This window comes from Xiphophorus couchianus, chromosome 15 (assembly GCF_001444195.1).
Source record: "Xiphophorus couchianus chromosome 15, X_couchianus-1.0, whole genome shotgun sequence".
NCBI lineage: Eukaryota > Metazoa > Chordata > Actinopteri > Cyprinodontiformes > Poeciliidae > Xiphophorus > Xiphophorus couchianus.
In genome coordinates, this window is record NC_040242.1 from 13,493,979 (window position 1) to 13,516,759 (window position 22,781).

Genomic DNA, 22,781 nt, shown 5'->3' on the forward strand with positions numbered 1-22,781 from the left:
ACAGCGAGGTGCACATTACTCCTGTATTAGTTTTAACATGATAAAGGCAGTGCATGAGGTTTATGTGATTAGAATTTTACTATCTTTGAAATATTACATAAGCAATATCCATTTTATCTCCAAAATGAATTTGTAACTCAACAGGAGGCAAAAGAGCACATCAGTGGAGGAGTTGTTTGGACAACTGAGCTAAATGAGCTTTCAAGTTCAAACACAAAGACATTCCAGCATAAACATTGACGACAGCTTTTTGCTAAATAAACCTTATGAACATGTAGTTATGAATGATCTTTTAGACACCTAAGACACAAAGAACCTTCCCCAACTATAAACGGCAATCAAAAATAATTAGCAGTGTACTATGAAACCAAAAATCTATTGTGTTTGCAAAATCATTTATAAGCATGTTTTGGAAGATGGAGATGATCACCAGTTCATTGAATAACTGTGTAGGTGAATAGAATTGTTCTTTGGAAAACACCATAACATGCTGACGATCTCAGTTAGAAATCAGCCACCTAGAAAGAAAACACGGTGAAGTGCAGCTATTAATAGTCCTGGAAGGTTTTGTCATTTTACAATCCAAACCAGCATATTTTATCGCAAAGACCAACAGGGAGTGGAAAAAGAATGAAGTATAAGAAAAAGGCAGAACAGTTTTCCTTTTTTCCCTCTATAAATAAAAATGCATGTGAATTCCACCCAATCTGAATTCTGTCGCCCTAAAATAAAATCCCACACAACCAACTCCCTTTAGAAATGACACTACTAGATCAGATTACTAAACAGATCATGGTAGCAATAATTACAAGAAACATATGTGACCTCAAACCACTAGTATTATCAATAAATAATTTTATAAAATTAAATTTAAAATTGTAACAAGTTCCTGTAAAGCTTTACTCTAAAAAGGCACTGAAATCAGAAGTACACCACAATCCAATTTCCTACAGTTGGCCTCAAAGTCATATTCATCAAAACTCTCACAATAATAATCATTTGAATCATTACTGTAAGGCATAACATTGTCCTCTTCAGAAACTGTAACCATAGCAGCAGAAGCTGTAATTTGTTGTTTGTATAAAATTCTCATCTACGATGTTTAAAGTACAGTGTAAAATATGCAAATGTCAGAGGTCACTACAATAATCATTACTAAATAGATACTAATCTGCAGCACGCGAGTACGCATTTCACAAATATCTTGTTTGAGATACTCCCACATCTGCCAGTTTGGCAGACGTTTACACAAACACTGGAACATAGTATGCACTTTTAAATAAACAATATTTAGTATAAATAAATATTTTATTCAAATTTGCAACATACTGTTAAATTATTTACAGTAGTATATTTATAGATAGTGATAAATTCAATATGCCAACTTTTTCGTTTCCATACAGGACTTAGGGGAATTACAAGGGATGTTACAAAATAAAAAACCCTATTGACTCTTTCCTTTCAGGTAGAGCTCCATCAAATGCAACTGGGCCAAAGAAATGCCTTCAGGTTTTTGGCATAAACCCTGCAAAGGAGCTTTGAATGTTGTTTGTCTTGATTACTTATACAGAAACTTGAGCAAAAAAAAAGGTGGAAGTTAAACTATGCTTTCATTTGAATCAGCACATGTATGGTTCAAACTAAAAATACTGCTTTTTCCCCATTTACCTTTCTCAGTTTCTAATATGTCTTTTTGCACAAGGAAATCACTTTTATGTTTGGTATGCTGCTTGCATTTAGCAAAAGATCAAAACAAGCCATCCGGCTCAAAAATATTATGCACCTGCTGGAATTCTTTCCAATTTTTGTGTGACACGAGGGTTCACAAAGAAAACAAGAAGTTATCTTCATCCAACTTTATTAAATACAACTTTCTAACAAAGCCTGGTATAATTGTGGGCTACAGTTTGAGCATTTATCTTCAGTATGTAATAAAGCTATACATTCAAATATAGAACACAGGGAGAGATTAAAGCTTACCAATATATCATCCTTATTAAAGTGCAGTGTAGTGTAATGATGTTTAATTCCTCCTACCTTCCTCTGATACAGCTCCTCTGGGGTGGTGGACCTCAAACTGACCAGGCGGTAGTTCTTAGCAACTGTTCTGGGTCGTTTGCGTGGCGGCGCGAAACGTTCCATCTCCGTCACGTAATACAAGCCCTGCTTGATGTAGCCAAAGTAGCGGGCTTTTGCTGAGGACTCTTCATCCGAATCAGAGTCTCCGCCATCATCTCCTTCTTCTTCCTCGATGGTTCCGCCGCTGCTGAGATTGCTTTCAAAGCGTGCACGCTTCTGAGCAAGTCTCACCTCGCACTAATCAGCATGACAGAAGGATAAAATGTTCACTAGGTGGAGAAGCACAGAACATAAAAACAATAGAGGACATAATGCTCTTTAAAATCCAGGTTAGTACCTCTTTTGGTTTGATCACAGAAGACATTCACAGTGACTTAATACTGATAGGAATATGCAGTGACTCAACATTAAATATGCAAACACTTTATTTTCCAATAATTGTGCCATAAATGAATGAAACAAAATGTGAGTGAAAGAACCTAATAGTTCAGCAGACAGAGGTAGTAAATTTTGAGTACTTTGGGCACCATAGTGAACTCTGCATCGCCTCAGCTGTTACTCAATGGCACTTTTATGACACTAAAAGACCATTAGCTGGAAGTGATTTTTTAAGGCCAAACAACATGTTGAGAAAAGCCAACTTTACACAGAGTTAAAGGCTCATTTGTGCTCAGTGTGTAGACACATAAACCTACCCCATCTTCTGCGATTGTGAGTATTTTAGTCAGTAAATCAGGGAGTGGAACTTCTCTCTATCCATGTATTTAATGATCACACAAACAACCTTCGTCTACTGCAATTGTGCTTCTTTGTAGGTCTCATTCTGAGAATGTACATTATCAAGATTTTCTCCACCACCCATGTCTGCTATTATCTGAAACTTTCCTCTGAAATTGAAAGCTAAATCAGAACTTATCTCTAATAGCCACATTGCATAAAAACTGAGGTAAATGAATACCTGCACTGAAAACATGGAGTGAGACTTGAGAGCAACACAACTAAAAAGATCCACGGTAGGAACAGGTGGCCATATTATATGTGTTATGGACTGGCATCAGAATTTTCTGCAAATTTTCGCTGTGTTCCTAAGTGGTTTATGCTAACTTTCTTTTTTTGTTGTTGTTATTTAAGAAACCTTGCTTATAAAACCATTTTTTAAAATTATAAACGTCTTAAATATTGCGAATTTTACTGTTAAATTTTTCCTCCAAAAATTTGTGTGAACTCCAATCATTAAGGTTTACAGATTTTAAACAAGATACTATTTCACCTTTTCATAGACTACTTTCTGTCAGTGTAATACAAAAGAAAAGTATGCTTCAGTTTCAAAAGAAATCTGTATTGCAACACAAATTGGAAAAAATAAATATTTCCCAGATGCACTGTATGATTGTCTACAACTGTAATTCAAAATTTTCTTATTAAACAGTCCTTTAGCTAGATTTGTTAGTTTTCTACAGTCGGGTTCATAAACTCAGGAGGATAAGTAACACAAACACAGTGCGTCTCTCCTAACATGGTTGTTCAAGGGATAAGAAAATCCATCTGTTGTTAGCAAAAACAATGAATTACCACAACACTTTCATAGGAGGAAGGCTTAACCATTTCCTAATCCCAATGACTATACCCAGCAGCAATCAAACATTACTGCAAAAATATGACTTAAGAGGTGAAATCACAAGAGGATTCCAAGCAATTCTCTATAACGACCTTGTGATAAGGAATATGAACATTTATGTGCAAACATTAAATGACAGATGATAAATGATGCAAGGACAATAGTGTGGCACTAATGTAGCTGTGTTGTTAGTAAACACACTAAATTGAACACATGTGTGTCCATTCAACAAGCAGTCTTAACAAAACAGCATCAAGGACAAACTGATAAGGAGAAATTTAAATACAAAACACTTTCTTTTGCTGGTTTTATTCTTCTTTTTTTTTCTTAATTACCTCAGAATGGGGTTGTGCATTTTAGAGTCCCCACTGCCTTTGTTATGATGTCCTACTGGGCTGTAGCTTAAAATTAAAATGATGCTTTAACACTTAAAAACAGTGATGATTTAAGCATCATCACTGCAGTTTCTAATTATTCCACACTTTTGCAAGCAGACTTCAAATGAAGATACATGTTTAGTCCAGCACAGATGACGCTGGGGGAAAAACAAATGAATAAAAACAACTAAACTTAACTTTCCCCCTCCTACTCCTCTCTGATGTTAAAACAGGCTGATGACACATTTCCTCAAGGTTGCCAGCTAAAAAATGCTTTTGTGAGATCAGACAACTTTTAGACTTTAGACTTTATTGTCCCCACAGGGGAAATTCTTTTTTGCAAACCAGCCCCACAACAAACAAAATCTCAGCAGTGGAATTAAACGTAAAACTTACTTCCCCCAAAATATTAATTAGTCAGAAGAACTGACACCTTATAATTCCCTTGTGACTTGACCAGTCTTATTATTTTTATTAACAGTTTGCGTTTGGACTGAACAAGCAGTTTAGCAACAACCCAAATTCCCAAAGGATTGGAATATTGTGTAAACGTTTAACTAAAAGTGAATGCAAATCTCATAAACAGTTTATCTACAATGTAGAAATGTAGAAAACATATAAAATGTGTAAATTAAGGCATTTGAATTTTTTTTAGAAAATAGACTACACAACTACTATGCCCTCAATTGCATTAAGCATTCTTAGTTCTGGTGTGTCTCATCTTCCACAAACAATAGTGCATGGATTATTTATGGGCTTTAGGTTAGGAGAGTTTTACCTCCTCTCACGGCTGCAGCTGTCCCTTTTGTTTGTGCACCTTCTTTTATCCACACTTTTTTCTTCCACTCAACTTCATTATTATGCTTACGTGAACACCCAATTTCAGGCAAGACCTTAAGTTGCTTAGCAGACAGTCAAAGACTCCCATCTGAGAATAGCTAAAGCCTGTGAGTACTTGAGACCCCCTCTAAAAATGCCTGCCTGTTCAAAACAACAAAAATATACCGTAATGTGAATTAATACACAAAGTGGAAGTGATTTAAGCACTACTGCAGAAGCTATAATCTACCTTATTTCCACTTTTGGGGGAACATCTAATTAGCACCAAGGAACATAAATAGCACTCCTGGATTGGCTCCAGGTAGCCAGTAGCTGAATTATTTCATTCCTCTTGACTGCCCTCTCTAAGATATTTGCACTGCGACACATTTTTATGAGATTTGCACTCTGTTTAATTTATATTTTACACAACATCTTAATTTGGGGTTATATATTAACGAAGGTGAGGAACTGCTCAATACTCCACAAAGCATGTTTTAAAGAACTAAAGGATGAAAGCTGTGATCTACAGCTAATGTTAATGGATGTTCGCTCTGGTTCAACAATCTGCACACATCTCTCAATGTGACATTTACCTCCAGGCTTAGGAAGCCCCCATCATGCGCAGCAGTGACTCTGGGTGAAGGCTCGAACCATTCGCAGGACTTCCCCAGAAGGTTGCGTAACGTTCTGACGGACGATACGGTGACCGACCCAGAGCAACGAGCCAGAATCAACACGTTGTCACTCCACCAACTCACATCCACCAGTGGGTAGTACTGCTCCTTATCTGGGACAAGTGCAGTGACACACAAAGGTCAGTAAGAGCAGATTTTTTTTCTATCCTCATCCTCACTTCACATGTTTGTGGGCTTTATAGCCTGATAATACCCTTATCCAAAGAGTAACTTTTTAGTAACTTGTCTCCCTCCCTTCCAGACATATTTATATGTAGCGCCATGAGACATCACTTGTCATGAGGATATACGCCTAGATTACTGCTTACACAAAATGTGATAGCTGTCACCACTAGTGGCCTGAAACTGTCAAAATAAGATTATAGCCAAATACACAAACACCGAAATACACACACAAAATGGCCTGGTTACCGAAGGGAGAAAATATTTGCTAGCCCCACCATGCACCATGAGCCTTGTGTTTGTGAAAACTGTGTAATTCAATAAATCAACAGTGTCAAAGATCATTAAATTGTGTCCAAAATGTGCCGTCATGTCAGCAACAAAGTACTCTCTTTTCGCTGCTTCAGGCCAAAATACCTTTTATTTTCTTCCTTCTCTCCAGTGACGTCTTCCACTCCGGGTTGATCTCCTCAAATCCTGGCTGCAGGGCGGACCGGAAAGATGGAGGCACCAAAGCAGGGAGCGAAAAGAAGAAAGAGCGGAAAAGGGGATGGGGAAAGAAATTAATCTGCTAACCCTGTTTACACTTGCAGCACACATGAGTTCCACCGGCGGCGGAGCTGAACGTAAACGCTGAATAAATCAGCAAAACATTTGGCGAATTTAAGTTCCTCATATTATGCGGGATGGGAGCAAACACAAACACTCAAAATCCTTCTCCCCACACTGAAAAACCAAGTCCAAAAGAAGATTACATTAATGCTGTCAGTGAAGAACTTAATATACAAAAAATAATATATTTATCTTGTATATTAAGTGTGCAATGAAGTGCACATTCAGAACACAAATTTGAGCAGCTTAGGGTTGTACCTGTAGGTCCTGGCTCCATGTGGTCCTCTGTTTTAGGGAAGGGATGTCCCAGACAGACAAACGCCCAGAGAAGTGGATAACAGCCAGAAGTGTCCCGTCAGGGCTCAGGCTCATGCGGAACACACCGTCCTGAAGAATGAGAACGCCAACACATTCTTCTTATTAAGAATAGATCAGCTTTTTATTTTACAATGACGTATTCAGGCTGAAGAGGGCTTAAGTACCTTTTCATCTCCTTGCCTTGAAAAGAATCTTACGCTGGGAATCCTGAAGAAACCTCTCCTCTGACTCTATAAACACAAACACACAGGGTGAAAATGTCTCATCTACAACACGACTAAATTGTTTGCAAGAAAACAAGGTGTTACAGACATCTCACCAAACCAATATCGTCCTCGTAACTGGTGACCTGCTTGTAGTGAGGCGAGCCAGAGAGCGCCCTCCAGGCAGTGATGCCGCTGCAGGAGGCCTTGGATGCACCATTATCCCCTGATTCACAGCCCCCTACCAGCAGCAATCTACACAAACACACACCATCTTCATGATTGTGCCTCTAACCTTGTCATCCTTTAATTCCAACTAAGGCCAGAGAGAATTCCCACTACTGAACTGCCATTTAGGTGCCTAGCAGATTAAGTATTATTTATCAGAGGAAAGGTCTGGTTGGAATGACTTAAGCTCAGTAAAGACAAAAATAAGACCTCATTGATTAGTGGTTCCCTTCATTTACAGTGGGACTGGCTATGAAATCTGGCTTTTCAACTCAAGACTGCCCCCTGGTGTAGAGAATATAGATATTAAATATTTGCAAAATACAGTTACTTTGCTGTTTAATACCTAATGTGTATCGATGTCACTGGTTCTTCTAAATATACCTATTCTGTGTTCAAATATTTCTTGAAATCAGCAGTTTATTTAGAGAGAAATTTTCTTACAGAGCAAAAGTAACACATTACACAAGACTAAAAAGACAAACTAAAGCATCCAATACAAAAGAAATTGAACAAGTTAAATGATGTGAAACATGGAAAAAAATATGGACTCTACAGAAAACTGCAGTCATTAGTATGAAGGGTTGAGGAACTAATCCATTAATGATGATGAGAAGATAAGTCTGGAGGTGGACATAAAAAGTGGCTGTGCCTCATGGGCCAGCACACATTGACCTGCCCTCTAATTGACCTCTTGCACTGCAGACAATAAGATGTACTGCAATTAATTAACATAGTACATTTATATGCATAAAAATTGTATTTTCTCTCTTTTCAAAATGTTTAACTATTGTTATTTATTGCATCTCACAATTATGTTTTACTTTTCATATTTTAAATTTAATCATGTCCTTTTTACTTCTTAATATTTTTTATTACACTTTTATTTCAAAACTAGCACAACAGAACAGAAAACAAATGAGCCTTTCTTTCCCTAACAGATACAAATAAATGGTTTTATTATTTATAAATGGCAACTACAAAACGTATTAGTAGTTCTTCCCCTGAAAGAAAAACAGATCAAGCAACAAAAAGAAAACCAAAAATCTACTTTAAATTAGAAATATATACCACTATTCATTAAAATAATGTCAAAACCAAAAAGGTAAAAGGAAAATTTTCTTTTGTTTTGTTTTTGTTTTTTTTCCCCGATATAAAGTCAAAGTTAAAAGTATAATAAAACTGGAAAAAAGTTTGATTGTACTTTTATCAGTCTGTCTTAAGTCAAACCAAAAATACATGTCTTAGGTTTCCTTTTGAAAACATCACTTAAAAATTACTCCACCTCCCTCAGATTATCAGGGAGGTTGTTCTGCAACAAGGGACCAATAAAGGAGGAAGCGGATTCACTTGGACCACCACTACCATTCCTAATGCACAACTGCACATGCGTCCTTACAAATGTAAATTATTTTAATAATCATCCAGAGATTTGAAATTATTTTCTAAAATCCAATTCCTTAACCTTTCCTTTTTCCTTGTTTGCTTTCTCGTCCTCATGTTGACCCAGTTTTTCACATAGGGATCATTAAAGTTTCATCTCATCTATCAGTTGGCAAACATTTGACAGTAGCTGCCAAAATCCATTATGCTTTCATGCCAGGTTTCACCGGCCAAAGTAAATTTGCTTTGTACAGCCTATGGGCCCTGGGGAAAACCATAAGGTCACAAATATGTGCCTGATATAATTAACCACAACCTCTGAATGGGCAGAGGAGAATTTCAAGCCAGTGCAGAGAATTCCTGCAGGTACTTTATTAAAGACATGGGCTCATTCATTCTTAAATGAGTACCTTGACCTCATTCAACTTAATGTCTTCTGCTTGAAAAGGAAATCTTGTTGAAAACCAATTTACTTGCAACTTGCAACATAATCTATTGACTTTTTTTTCTGCTACATACGATGCATCTCAGGTCCACTGCTTTCTCCTATAAAGAGACAGAATAAGTCTCTTCTTCTGTGTGTAGGGAGGTTACGTCTGAGAGAAAACATGTTTGAAGTGATAGCTTAGCAGGTCAGAATCTTTTCACAAAAGGGAAGCAAACATCTCTGCAGGTCCTGCACATCCTGGACACAAATGGCTTCATATTGCCATCAGCAAAAACTAACCACCACAGAGAAAGTTACTTTCCCCATGCTGCATTTCTGATCAAAACAATGAACACATTACAGGCTGGTCAGTTAACTATGCTGCTGTGGAACAAAACAAGTACATTTGCACAAACGCAACCTGCCTTCCTTTTTTCTTCTTCACAGAAAACGTTACTGTACATTATACAGACTGGTTCTTTCATACTCAATTATTTCACCTGAAGTGTATATATTTATACTGTATGTTTGTAAGCTCTGAGAATGCGAAACCAAAGTCAAATTCATAGTTAGTTCACAGACTCTTGGCCAATAAAGCTGATTCTGGTTCCAACATGATACATGGATGTCTGTGGCGGAAGCATGATAAAATGTGGGAAACTCAAGGGGCTTGACCACAAACCACTTGAAAGAGAAAACATAATTTAAAGAACAGCAGGTTTGGGTTAAGCTATGACACTAGAGATGGTTTAGGTCCACAAGTACGTTAATTTTATATTATACCGAAAAATAATTGCGTCCATTCTGCAAAGATTTTAAAGTAAAACAAAGATTTATATAATGAAATCTGCTATGCAATTAAATCTAATTTATTTCTATCAAAGTAATGAAGATAAGACGTATTTAGCAGCAAATTGACTATGCCCATAGATCTCAAATGATGAAACAGATGGAAATCGCTCAGAAACTTTCAGCTTTGGATATTTAAGTGTTTTGTGGCAACATATCTCAGGATGAGAACTGATTCAAAGGATTTGTAAGGATGTCTGAATATAAATGTAGGAAAAACACTCCTGATCAAACACGGCACTAATAGAAGAAGTCTCAGACGGTGGAGTCCTCAGGAGAAAATACATTCTCCAACAATGTCAAGGGAAGGCTATAGATATTAATTAGGCTGCCACTGATGGATTAAGAGCTTAATGCTGGCAAATATGTCCGTATTTCAAAAAGCTCTACATATCATTTATATTCAACCGGCTCTCCGAGCTCATGCAGTGTTTGAATGCCTGTAATTTTTTAACGTACCGGTGAGCAGGGTGATAAACGGCCGAGGTGATGCCACGAGAATGGTGCGGAGAAAAGCTGAAGGTGTGGTTCTCCTGGAAGTTTTGATTGGTTCCAACACTGTAGCAGAGCAAAAACGTTCACATGACAAGAAATGCATAATTAAACTCAAGCACATGAAAATGAACAAACAAATGAAGTGCTTATGTGGAAGCTTGTGGTGCTGAAAAGCAGTTTTGGGCAGTTTTGGATATAACAACAAAGCAATATCTCACCCAGTTGCAATTAAAATGAGACATAGTAATCTATATAATCTAATTAGGAACGGCAATTTAAACGAGAATGGTACATGTGGGGTAATTTGTGTTGGGATATCTCTATGGAGAAATTGTTCTTTGCTGTTTAAATGTAAAGAGAAAAAGGAAGGTAAAAACGAACACTGAAATGTTGGCACAAAGAGCAAGACAATGCTTACCTATAATTCTAAAAACAAAAAGTCTAATAAGTCATTTAGCAACAACATTGTAATACAGCCACACAAAGAAGAAGAGCGAATGTGAGCTTTCTGTTAAAAGTTTAAAAAACACTTTTAGAGAAAATCTGGTAAAATATCTCCAATGTCTTGATGATATACTTGCACATACACACCGGTACCTCAAAGACCGTTTCTCTGGCTGTTATAGGAGAATAAATCAGCATTTCCCTCACTTTCCCTCACAGGCGGCATCAATACAGACAGAATTGAGGAGAAGGCGTTGGAGGGCTGGACATTGTCTGATCAGAATTCAGCACACATTGCTGAGTATTACCCTGTGTTTTGGAGTGTCACAGCTCTAAGGCTTTGTGTGACAACAGCAGTGAAACAGGGAAATGGAAAATCTCTGAGGAGACGGAAAAAAAGAGAGGGCTAATGCTAAATCGAACTTGGAAGAAACAGGGTTCCAACACATTTGACATTTCTAAATATCATATTTTTACAACTATATAGATTTTGCAGCCTATTGCTGTGACATTATGGACACTTGAGTAAAAAACATTCACTTTGTTGTTTTAATTATCTGCTTTCGAAAAATAAAATTGCAAAACCATTGTGCTAAACCTGCTTTTACAAATTAGCAGTGTAATAAAAGTCTAGTTCATTGTTTTTTGAGGGTATATCTACCAAAATTTGATCAATTAAGACAATACTGACAAATGTGGATTGGATTACCTTAGATTAAATAAAAGTTCTTTAAAACTGTAGTTTTCGACAGCCAGTGTAATATAACTTTTAGATGCGGTTCTGCTTCACCGCGCCTGACGCAAATAATGAAGTCATCAGCAGGTCTCTGTAGAAGTTGACCGCACATGATGAGGCAATTCAGAAGTTTGAATCAGCTGTATTGAAACAGGGTTGCATCTAGAAATTGCATGATACCAACCTCCAAGGATGGGAGTTTAAGATATTCACTTAAAAATGAACCAGTATTAGCTTTATTTCACCAAATCTCCCAAAAAAACTGGAATTTAAATGCTGTGTTATGCATCTATATCAAGCCCAGCTCAACGAACGGGTCCAGCGTAGAACCAAGAAGTAAAAGTATCTCAGGGTCAAAAAATGGTGTCAAATTAACAATGCCAGAGTCATTTCAGAAACTCCATTTTTTCTCCACAAAAATGTATTTTCTTAGTACTCTAAATGTGGAAGATATAAAAAAAAATCAAACTCCATACTTGCCAAGTTAGTTAGTTATGACTAGACTCTACTACATAGGATGAGCTACTCATTTTTTAAAAGCATACCATGAAATGCATCAGCAATCTTCCCTTAAATAAATCAGAGGCAGCTTTTCTTTATTTTACCTTTGCTAACAGAACCTGTTAACTGAATTAATTAATTAACTCCAATTAACCGTTTGCTGTGAAACGACCCCATTAAACCCGTAACATGATTTTAGCTTGTTCAAGAGAATTCGCTGTTAACATTCCATGAAACATGAGGTCGCTGTGTGAGGTGCAAAGTGTGCCAGTGTTAAAGGTGGTAAGGGGGCAAATGTAGTCGCACCTACAACCAGATTATCGAGCTTGTAAGTTTAATAAACAGTGTCATGGTCAATATGAGTAAGTTGTCACACTCTCTTATTCAAGCCTGCAGTGACTCATGGAGGGAGGAAGGCGGGATGGCAAAGACAGATGCAGAAATGAACATGTCCTTTGCATATTATCAGGTATAATAAACACCCACTAATACAGATGTCTGAAGGAGTAAAGGCTCCTTTGCTGCTTAGAGGTTTTATTCCCAATTGAACTCCTTTATATTATGGATTAATTAACATAAAAGCATCAAAAACAAATTTTAAATATCACTATAAAAAGAACAATCCTTAAATGCTATAAGCACACACGATAAGAAAAGAACCATAACAATAGTTAAAAATTGAGATAAGAATAGTTAATAAGTTATACCAAACATGCAGCATTGTCATGGGAATTTTTCAATAAATGTCTGCTTTTATATTAGAAGACAATAAAGCAATTTAAGGGTGGCGGATTAATGAAGGATTTGTGCCTCTCACCTTACAAGGTAGCTCTTGAGTCCACCACTGTATGTGATCACAAGAAGCTCTGCTGACCACTGAGCACTTGCCGTGTACTCCAAGAAGATCAGTCCTGCGACTGCACAGCTGAAATCTCCAGGAAAACTCACCACCTGGATCAGAAAACAGTAAGTCGGAGAGACGGTGTAAAAATAAGTGGTGCAACTTCTATTCAATTTTTTTTAAAAGAGGGAGTAAAAACAATTATCACTGTGTAACCCACCAAGTGTTTTGAACTAAACAGATGTGACATGCAAGAAATGAGCATAAAATAGACAGTCTGAAGATGAAGAAAGTAATGATGAGACAGGCGAGCCAAGCAAACAGAAGATAAGTGACAAAGTTAAAGAGACAGAAAGCCAGGGAGATGAGGGGGAAGGAGGACAGACGTGCACATGAATTTTTTTTTTTTTCTGCACATGCACACTTTCTGTCAAATTGACTTTTTTATCATTCCCCCCCAGAAATAGCAGCAAGTCAGTAGTGTGTGCACTTAACGGTGACAAACAGGAGGAAGAGCAAAGCAGAGCTGAGGGGAGCTGATGTAAGTGTGCGAGCACACTCACTGTCGGCACACAACAAAGCAGCAGTGCACTAAAGGAGCGAGGATCAGAGACTTTCAAAGGTAAGTGTGGCTGGGGAGAAGGACGAGAGTCTGCACTCGCCGTCTGCCAGCGCCATCAGAGCAGTGGAGGGAATGATGGACAGAAATGCAGGAATAATAATATATTGAACACAGAGGACATTAAATGAGGCAGGGATGGAAGATGGACTTGATGGGACCATGGGGAGAGACACTGACACAGACATGCACGGATGAGAGAAATGTGACAGCAAAGACATGAAGAGAAGACTGGGAGAGTAAGCTGTGAAAAATTTAAAGATGGGAGCTGATGAAGATGGGATTAAAAGGAGGAATTGGACAGTAAGAGCAGAGAAGAAGGAGAAGAGGAAGAAGGAGCAACAGACAATGAACTAAAAAGCCCCCATGACAGACTAAAGGAGTGCAGAGGGTGTCTGACAAGCAAACATGTACTTCAAGACGTGACAGGCAGCTCAAAGTGCTTCACAGAGCAGGAGTACAAGTCTCGCCTGACTTGTCTTGTTGGATGTCTGAATCCTCATAACCATCTTACTGTACTCTTACAAGTAGAGCTGCACTGATTGTAGTTTAGGACAATTCTGATACATGATTTTTCAAAAGTATTCACATCCAGATTCTGATATTAGCCAAGTTCTCTGAAAGAACCATACCATATATGTTTTTTTTCCCATTATCTCTGATTGAATTTACAAAAATAACTGTTAAGTAATAATATGCATTTCTAGGCCAATGCCGGTTTGTCTTTTTCTTTGAAGACTTAAGAACTTTTTATATTCAATAACATATCACATGTACAGGCATTGCAAATTAATGAGGACTCAGTAAATATTTTAACATTTTTACATCAAAACATAATGTCAGGAAATGTCAGGTATAATTTAAACCCCACCTTAAAACACCTTTCAGGTTTTCCTAACATATCTGGACATTTAGTATATTTTTTAGCATCACTTCCAAGTAATATAGATCAACTTTACACTGAGAAAGACTTCTGCAAAATGTGGTAATGCATTATCAAGACTCCTCCACATTTTTGCCCACCTTAACCAACCTGGCTAAAATTACACACAGGCGTGTCACATCAGCTGAACACAAAATCACAGCTTCTGAGCATAAAGAAATGAAAAGTTCATATATAAAACACAAATTCAAAGATCTCACAGCTGAAAGTGAAAAGTGGTTGAAACCTTCTTCAGTCTGTGGTTACGGATTGGCATAAGGTTACAAGAACCATTTCACATAAATTATTTCAACCAAAGCAGGCCACATTGACTATTAAGAGGGTGTCATTTTTTTTAATCAAAAGACCTTTTTTAGAATAAGTAACAAAATATTTGTATTTAAGTATTTAAATATTTTTTCCAGAAACTGATAGAGTATTAATGTATGTTCTTGACCTAAAATAACAAAAATAAAAGTATATCAAAGTATGTTTTTGATGCTTTTGTAGGCTGAAAATCAAAGGAATTTTTTGTTTTCTTCATAGTAAAAAAAGGAAAAATACAACACAGGGAGCATAAGAGTGATTTTCAGATGATATCAAACAGCTTGGATAAGCATGATTACCGGAGGAATGACAAAAAGTTCGCTGCCAATGAGGTCAAAAAGGCGAACAGTGCCTGTGCTGTCCGCATATGCCAACAGAGTGCAGTCGTAGCTCCACGCCACCTTTCGCCACTGAGGGTTGGGGTCCTTTGGCACTGTGGCAAAATGGTAAGAAATGAATAATTAATCCCAAAGTGATCAAATATCAAGAATTAAAAGCTTTCAAATCAAGTCAGATGAGACAGCATTAGATTATACTTTCTATAATTAATGGTGCTAATGATTACAGATGGGAAATGAATGATAAATCAATGCTTCTAAAATTCCAAGACCAATTTATCTATAATAAATAGCACCAATAACAGCTCGGCGATTGTGTTTTAAAAAGGGAAACACTTATATGCTTTCAAGCTTAAAGCAAGGAGAGAGAAAGTGAAAGAGGTTGGAGGACAGGGAAAAAAGGTGGGAGGAGAACAGGCATCATAAATTCAGCTTTTACTGAAGTATAGGCTACTGTTTTAGGAATGTGCTGGCTCAGCAGAGCTGCGAGGGTAACCACATCGCAATGATGAAGCACATCCGTGCCTGCTGGCATGTGCTCAAGGCTCCACTGTCATCCTTCCTTTTGACAGAGGAACCAGGTCGGGCTGGCAGGCCCCAGGCACAGGACCTGCTTTGAATGCTTAGTTGGGGGGTCAGAGGGGAGGTGGGTTAAATAAAGTGAGACCTGCATAAACCAAGCTGGTTTACTACAATCTTTTTTTTTTTTTTTTTTTGACTGGAATTTTAAATGAAGAACAAAAGAGAAAAAGTGGGAGGCGAGGCAGATAAAGAGAGGATAGGAGAAGCTGGGGACGAGACAATGAATGAGACACAAAGATTAAAAACACAATGACTGCTCACATTTTAGGGCCATCGGATGAGGAGCGCATTAGGAGGCAGACAACTTATCAGACTTCAGATAGTGAGATTACAGGGAGGCTATAAAGTTCTGTCTTCCTCTTGTTCTTTTGCATCTTTATATTTAAATCTCTTTTTTTTATTACATCCCTCACAAAGCTATCTTTTCTACCATTATGAACTGTGGACAACAACACTGTGGGCTCCATTTCCACATACATGTTTTTTTATGAGGGAACAAGAAAATTAGATGCTATGTGTCTTCAATTTGTTTCCGCCCCCACCGCAAGAGAAAGTGGAGGCAGAAGCATTACACCCAATGACCCAACAGAAGCCTTCTATCTGAAGCCTTGGAGATGCATTTATCAGAGCTCAACACTTATGAATTATGTACAGAGGTTTTGAGACAACTCTACTGTAACAGAGGCAGACAAGAGGGGGGAGGGGTAAGGGGGAGAGGTGATACATAGGTGTGGATGCAATGAGCGGACACGAGAACATATGCGCGCTCACACACACGTTCATGCTCATCCATTAAGAGAAAATGCCATTAAAAGAAGGATCACAGTGAAATCCATTAGAACAAATCTCCGTGAAGTGAAATGAAGTATGAAAAAAATGGAAAAGAGAGATGAAATGGAGAGGAAAGGGGAAAAAAAAGAGGGAGGGAGGGAAGGGTTTACACGCGCCCAGGGGCTACTGTTATCCACACTATGAACCATTAGGAACAACGGATCACAATGACGGCTAGCCAGAGCAGAACAGAATACCGAGGGGAAGGGAGGGATGACAAAAATAAAGCTAAAGAAAATGACATAGAATAAGAAAAGCAGTGGAGGTGCTGCTGAACCCACACAGGTTTCACTCTTTATCTTTTACCTCTACCTGCTTTGCATAGGTACTGCAAAACCTCTACTTAAAATAGGTTTTATGCAACACTTAAATGTTTCAGTTCCAACTAATTTTAATATGAGGCAAAGGTAACCTAAATATATTATTTATTAAGGGAAAAATAGCTGCACGGATGAATTGACTGATCAAGTACAGCCAAGGTCTGATGACTGCCTGACCTGTAGAATCAGGAGTTTACTTGAAAAAAGGATCTAAGATCTACAGATCAGTTTTAGAATGACAGCCTGAGAGTCAATCCTTTATAAATCTTTCAGAGAGTCCTTATATTGCTTCTTTGTCATCTTTGAGTGTGTAGGTATGGATATATGGATGTATATACTTAGACATATGTAAACCCAGACAAAAGTAATTAACCTGATTATTTTTATTTTTGATTTGATTTATTAATGAGGGTCCATCCGAAAATATAATATGAGTTTATGGGGTAGAAGTTCGTAAGTGTCTTACTTCTTCCAACTCCTTTTCGAGCATGTTAAAATTACGGAATGCATGTAAAAAAATATGTGTATTTTTGCCTTCCTTGTTCTTGTGCATGATTTTATACTACCATCATGTTCGAAATAAATAAATAAATACATTTGTTACAAGTTTATAAATGTATTCTCTTTGGACTTTTATGTAATAGAGCCTAAGAGTTGCTGTCATAATGTTTCTTATATTGGCACATATGTGGTTGTGTTCTTACACAGGTCCAAAAGCAAAGAAATAGAGAATTGTGTGAAATGTCTACTTGTAACATACACAAAACATATGAATCATTTATGAGGCGAAGGGTTATCCAACAGATAATGCATATGAATTGGAAAGACAGACTGAAGAACTCTGTACATTAACCTAAGTACAGAGTTCATTACTTTTCACAGTGATGTCACCATTTTACTTTTTGGAGTACTTCATGGTCTATAACTGTATGAGGATGTAAGTTCAATGGTTGACACACTGTCTGCCAGCAGCCCCAAGTGGTAAAATAAGTATTGGCTGAATTATTCAGAAAATAAGGCCAGGTCGCATCTCATGTCAAACACTCCAAGCACTTGGCACGCTGGGATGAGGGAATTTTCAACACAGCCAACTGCATAATGCAGCAGAAGATGAATTAACATTATAAAGTTATTGCTCCAACATCTGAGTTGCATTTATGTTAATTGAATAGAAAGTGGGGTTATTCCATATACTGGGCATCTTTAGGTTCCAAAAATTCATGCCTAGAGCCAGGCAGTATATTAAATCAATGCCCACTAGGATTCAGGGGTCAAGACACTGAAGTCCATGCAGAATGCTATGAGCATGGGGATCACAGGAAAAGGAGAATAGGAAAAGGTGGATTGTATTGTAATACTCAACAAAAGCAAGTATGTTATCCTAGTATGTTGCTGCATCTTTTAACATGTCCAAATGTGGCAGCGTTTTGTTTGACATGCAAGGCTGGGATGCAATGGTATAACATGAGCAGTTATTTTATTCTGTACAGATTTATATTTCATTAAAGAAAAACAAAGGAACAATCCATTTACTAGCAGGTGATGGGACTGATTAGACACTCAAAGACAATTTGCCTTCATAATGTTAGATATGCTAAATCAATTACAATTATGGAGGAAATCAAGTTGGGAGCACTCAAAGTTGTTTTGTCCACCAGGGAATAAAAGATACTTCAATGCTCTACAGAATCTGCTGCAGAATCTCTGACCGTAATCTTTGCACTTTAAAGAGAAAATATGACCCAGTTTTGTATGATATTCAAATCCTGCAACATTCCAGACAAGTAGCGCTGTGCAATGTTTATATCTATAAAACATAAGAAGCAGTACAGCAGAAAAGGTTTAGATCTCCCTGCTAGTCTATTTGTATTAATCTCACTATGTTATTATGGATAGCAATTTAAATAGTAAAAGTGATTGTCTTGGCTGTTGTTCATCAGTCTAGCCCAGTCGATCACTTTGTTTTCATAGTTATTTTTCTTTAAAGCAAACTCAAATCAGACAAGTATGGACAGATAGGCACTCCTTAACTCCTAATATCAATATTCACACACTATTTTTATAACTTGGCTCAGTTTTAGGAAAGCTTTCAAAGTGTCCTTGATCAACATTTCTCTTTGAGATGCTTTTTTCTTTTTTTAATACAGCAATTATTAAGAAGAAATTCGACATAAAACAATTTATGATTTGAGTTGTTTAACAAAGAATCTACATTTTTATCATTTGCTTTCTGAGTAAAAGTAAATTATGATTACTTTTTCATCAGAACTAATAACTAATGTTTTGACACATTAAAAATCATTAGCACTAAATTATTGTTTTAATTATAAATCTGAAACTCTGTAATATATTCTGAATATCTCCAGTATTTTTTTTATTCATTTCTTACTAAGGTCCAGGGCTGGAAAAGTGAGGGTGATTTACTGCTATTAGGCAGTAGTGCTGTAATTTATGCAAGTAATATGTATTCAAGAGCTTGCTGAGGTCAACAAAAAGCTAATAACTTAAATGCTCCTAATCTGATTGGATCTGGGTCATTGCTGCTTGCTGATATGCAATTCCTTGGTGTCATTGCTGTGGCAATTTATTCACAAGCACTGAATTTAAACCTACAGCAACACAAAGTAGAAACACATGAACCACACCAACCTAAGTTCTTTACAAAGCAAAGATGGGTTTACTGTGTTATGAGGATTTTGCTTTCAATTAACATAAACTAAAACCACAAAATGAGCAGAACTTACCCTGGCATTTTCCAATGACAGAGCCAAAGTCATCTCTCGCAGATCTGAGGAGAAAATGCATACATGAGCAAAAACTGTAAAGAAGGGGAGTTTACTCTGAATAACACGGACATGCAAGCACTTTACCAGGATCGGGAAGCCAATGACCCCAAATTATCCCAGTGGATTACAGATGTAAAACAAAAAACAGATTGCTGATCCACAACATGAGGTTCATTGTTTATTTTACAAATATGTTACTTAAAAATAAAAACACTTCTGCTTCTCCGTTAGCCAGACTGTGACTGTGTTTTCCATTTATATATCCTTACACATACTTACAGATCTCATTTTTCAGGTGAGGCTCCTTAAGTATAGGGAAAAGAATGAACCACCTTTTTACTGACATACAGTAAAACAGTTTAAATATATGTAGATTTTGCAAGTGTGACTTTTCAAACTGTTTTTTTTTTCAGGCAAACCAGCTTAGTTTAATCATCACATTACAACAGTACGGTATGGTTTTGGTATTCTTAGTGTACAATTAAAAACTGGATATACCTGGAAATAACCACCACAACTATTCTCAGGAGAATATCTACTGATTGCTTCTTCTACCATTTAGACGGTCCAGTTTGAGGAAATGTTGCTTAATTGTTTCAAAAGAACTGAACAGCAGCAGTTAAAGGTGTGCTAAATTAACTCGAATGTTCTCCACTGAGACATTACATCGTTACTGACTGTACATGCTTTAACAAAACGGTTCTCCTTTCTCAGGTGCAAGTTGAACCTGGAAGTCTTTCTAACAAAAATGTAATAAATCACCTCATTAATTAAAAAGGCTATATCGCTCTCACACAGGGCTTTAAAAGAGGAGATAGAGTTTTGTAATTACCTAATTTCCACACACTGATCTTGAACAACCGCCAATAGTTTGCCATTACTGTGGAGTAAAACAGAAGAGTGGTCAGGAATGAATGAGCAAAAGAAATGAGAGAGAGCAGAAGGACAAGGAAGTTAATGGAAAGGGGTAAACACTTGTCATTTTATTGTTACACATGAAATTACAAGCGGAAAATACAAAAACAACAGACACGTTTTGTGTTTTTTTGGAAAGAACAATGTGAAGATGAAAATAAAAATCCAGGTTGAGTGACTTGAAATGAATAAACATCCAGATCAGGTCATATCCAGAATGGTTTGGTTGAGTTAACAATTACCATTTGAAAACAGGTCTTTTTATTGTTATTTGCAATGAAGACAAATTATTAGCTGAGCACATATGAGTCACATATTGATGAAAAGAGAAAAAGAAATAAAAGACAGAGTGCAAGACAGTGACTGTATGCTCCTGTTGTACCTTGAAAGAACCAGCTGCCAGTTGATTTGCTTGTTTGCCAGTCGGACGAGACCAAGAGGCAGAGATGAGCTAGAGGGGCTGAGAAAAGAAAAAAAAAATCTATTTCAAATTAATTATTTAACAAAGTTCTTTTTTTTTTCAATACTTGGATTTTTGATACCTGCCACTCCTCCCCCTAAAAAAGGTTTAAACACAAAAACTATTTGTCTTTATTAGTTTGTCTTTGTTCGTTTATTAGAAATTCTCATAGTATGATAACATTGAGGAAAAATGTCATGCTTTCATTTCATCTTATTATGTTATGTAACATTATATTATATTTATTTAATGGGCTGGTTCTCTTTAGTTTTCACACAATAATTATTTTATGGAGCCTAGAAATCTTTCCCGACAGCCAATGCTATCTTCTTTAATGCTATCTTCTTTGAAATGCACATCTCCAGTCAGCTGGCAACAGGTGGGTGATAGGCAGTGCTCCATTATTTTAAGCTTCATTCTAGTCACTCTAGCACCTTCTCAGGTATCTAATTATAAGGACATAAACAAGTAAAAACAGCATCCCAAGCTTAAACAACAAGTTTACATACACCAAATTAAACATGCCTTCTTTCTTCACTTTATGAAGTTAAATCATGCCAAAACTGTTCTTGTATATTCAATTAGAACTACCAAAGCTCTCTCTATTTGTTAAATATTAAAAAAGGACTATAAATTCTCAGTTTGCCTTGATACTAATAATCAGCAGGTGCTTTTTGTCCAAATTTGTAAAAAATAAAAAATTCAACAAATAATTTATTTTAACTATTCAACATAGTTACCAAGAAAATGTGTTATTTTTGAAAATAAAATATTGTCCTTTCTGCAAGTGACTGAATTTGATTGGCTTAAGCCACCCATATGTTTTAATGCTCTTTGAAGTAAATCATTAAATTGGTTTACTTCAAAGTGGTAGCCAAGTCTGAAGATATGGCGACTGCACCCCTGAAAGCACACATGCTGCCAACAAATTATTACCATCCTACAATCCAAATTCACTCCTCCTGGTTGTATTTTTCTTTCAACGAATGAAGGTTATTAACTCAACTGTCAAAGATGCTAATTTATGTAGTGGATGTAGCAATATCAGCACTCAAAAAGGCAAACGACTGTAAAAGCTTAACTGAACTGAGTGTAAAAGTAATTATTTTTTCCTGCTCAGTAGCAAAAAGAAATGTCATATAAAATGTACTGAATACAATTCATTAAAAACATGGAAATTAAATCTAAAATTAAATACTTTATCATTATCACTCTGGCAACAATCCAATTATAAAAATGATTTATTTTTTAATACAACTGCTTTTTATTTCTGGGTCTCACATTTCATGACAGCCTTTGAGTCTGCCGATCATCTCTCACCTTGTTCACAGAAAAAGTAAGGTAAAAAGTTTATAGATTATAAAAAACTCTGGACATTTCACTTAAAATAAAAAAAGACTTATGTAGCTTGAAGAGTTGTTAAATATTTAATGCGGTTATTGATGGTGTTAGCTAGCCCCCTGCTAGGAGGATAAGAAGGCCTCGAGGCTAAAGCATTACAAAGCTCACTGCTTTAAAGACTGATGGCTGCTTTAATGTATTCCAGCAGGCAGTGTGCAGGATGGAAGGAGTGGCTTTGGTGAGAATTTTCTGAATTCCACTGTTAATGATGGTGGAAGTACAAATATGAATGTCTCAATTAGACTGGATATTTATATTGAACAAAATATACATAAATTTAAGCCTCCAAGAAGCTAGCTCAAAGTTTAATGTATACTGACTGCTTTGATTCTGAAAGCAGTCGTAATCAAAGCAGACAAAAAGTAGACAAAAACATATGCAAATGTTAAATATTTATTCTTCTAAAATGCTACATTTCTAATGTTGCCACAGTAGATTAAAGGATTTCTCAAACATGCATGAAAAAAATCAGGGCAACACTCAAAAAAGC

General features: G+C 36.7%; 1 protein-coding gene across 1 annotated transcript in view; it reads right to left on the reverse strand.

Moving 5' to 3' along the window:
- The window catches only part of nbas (NBAS subunit of NRZ tethering complex), a 165,563-nt gene that overhangs the window by 140,601 nt on the left and 2,181 nt on the right, over positions 1-22,781 (reverse strand). Inside the window, exons 4-15 of the mRNA XM_028040395.1 lie at positions 20,813-20,890; positions 20,348-20,395; positions 19,474-19,517; positions 14,958-15,091; positions 12,767-12,900; positions 10,233-10,331; positions 7,003-7,141; positions 6,848-6,913; positions 6,624-6,752; positions 6,171-6,234; positions 5,490-5,683; positions 2,038-2,316 (exon numbers count right to left, since the gene is read on the reverse strand). Coding sequence (XP_027896196.1) covers positions 2,038-2,316; positions 5,490-5,683; positions 6,171-6,234; positions 6,624-6,752; positions 6,848-6,913; positions 7,003-7,141; positions 10,233-10,331; positions 12,767-12,900; positions 14,958-15,091; positions 19,474-19,517; positions 20,348-20,395; positions 20,813-20,890 — 1,408 coding nt within the window. The remainder of the gene's footprint in view (positions 1-2,037; positions 2,317-5,489; positions 5,684-6,170; positions 6,235-6,623; positions 6,753-6,847; positions 6,914-7,002; positions 7,142-10,232; positions 10,332-12,766; positions 12,901-14,957; positions 15,092-19,473; positions 19,518-20,347; positions 20,396-20,812; positions 20,891-22,781) is intronic.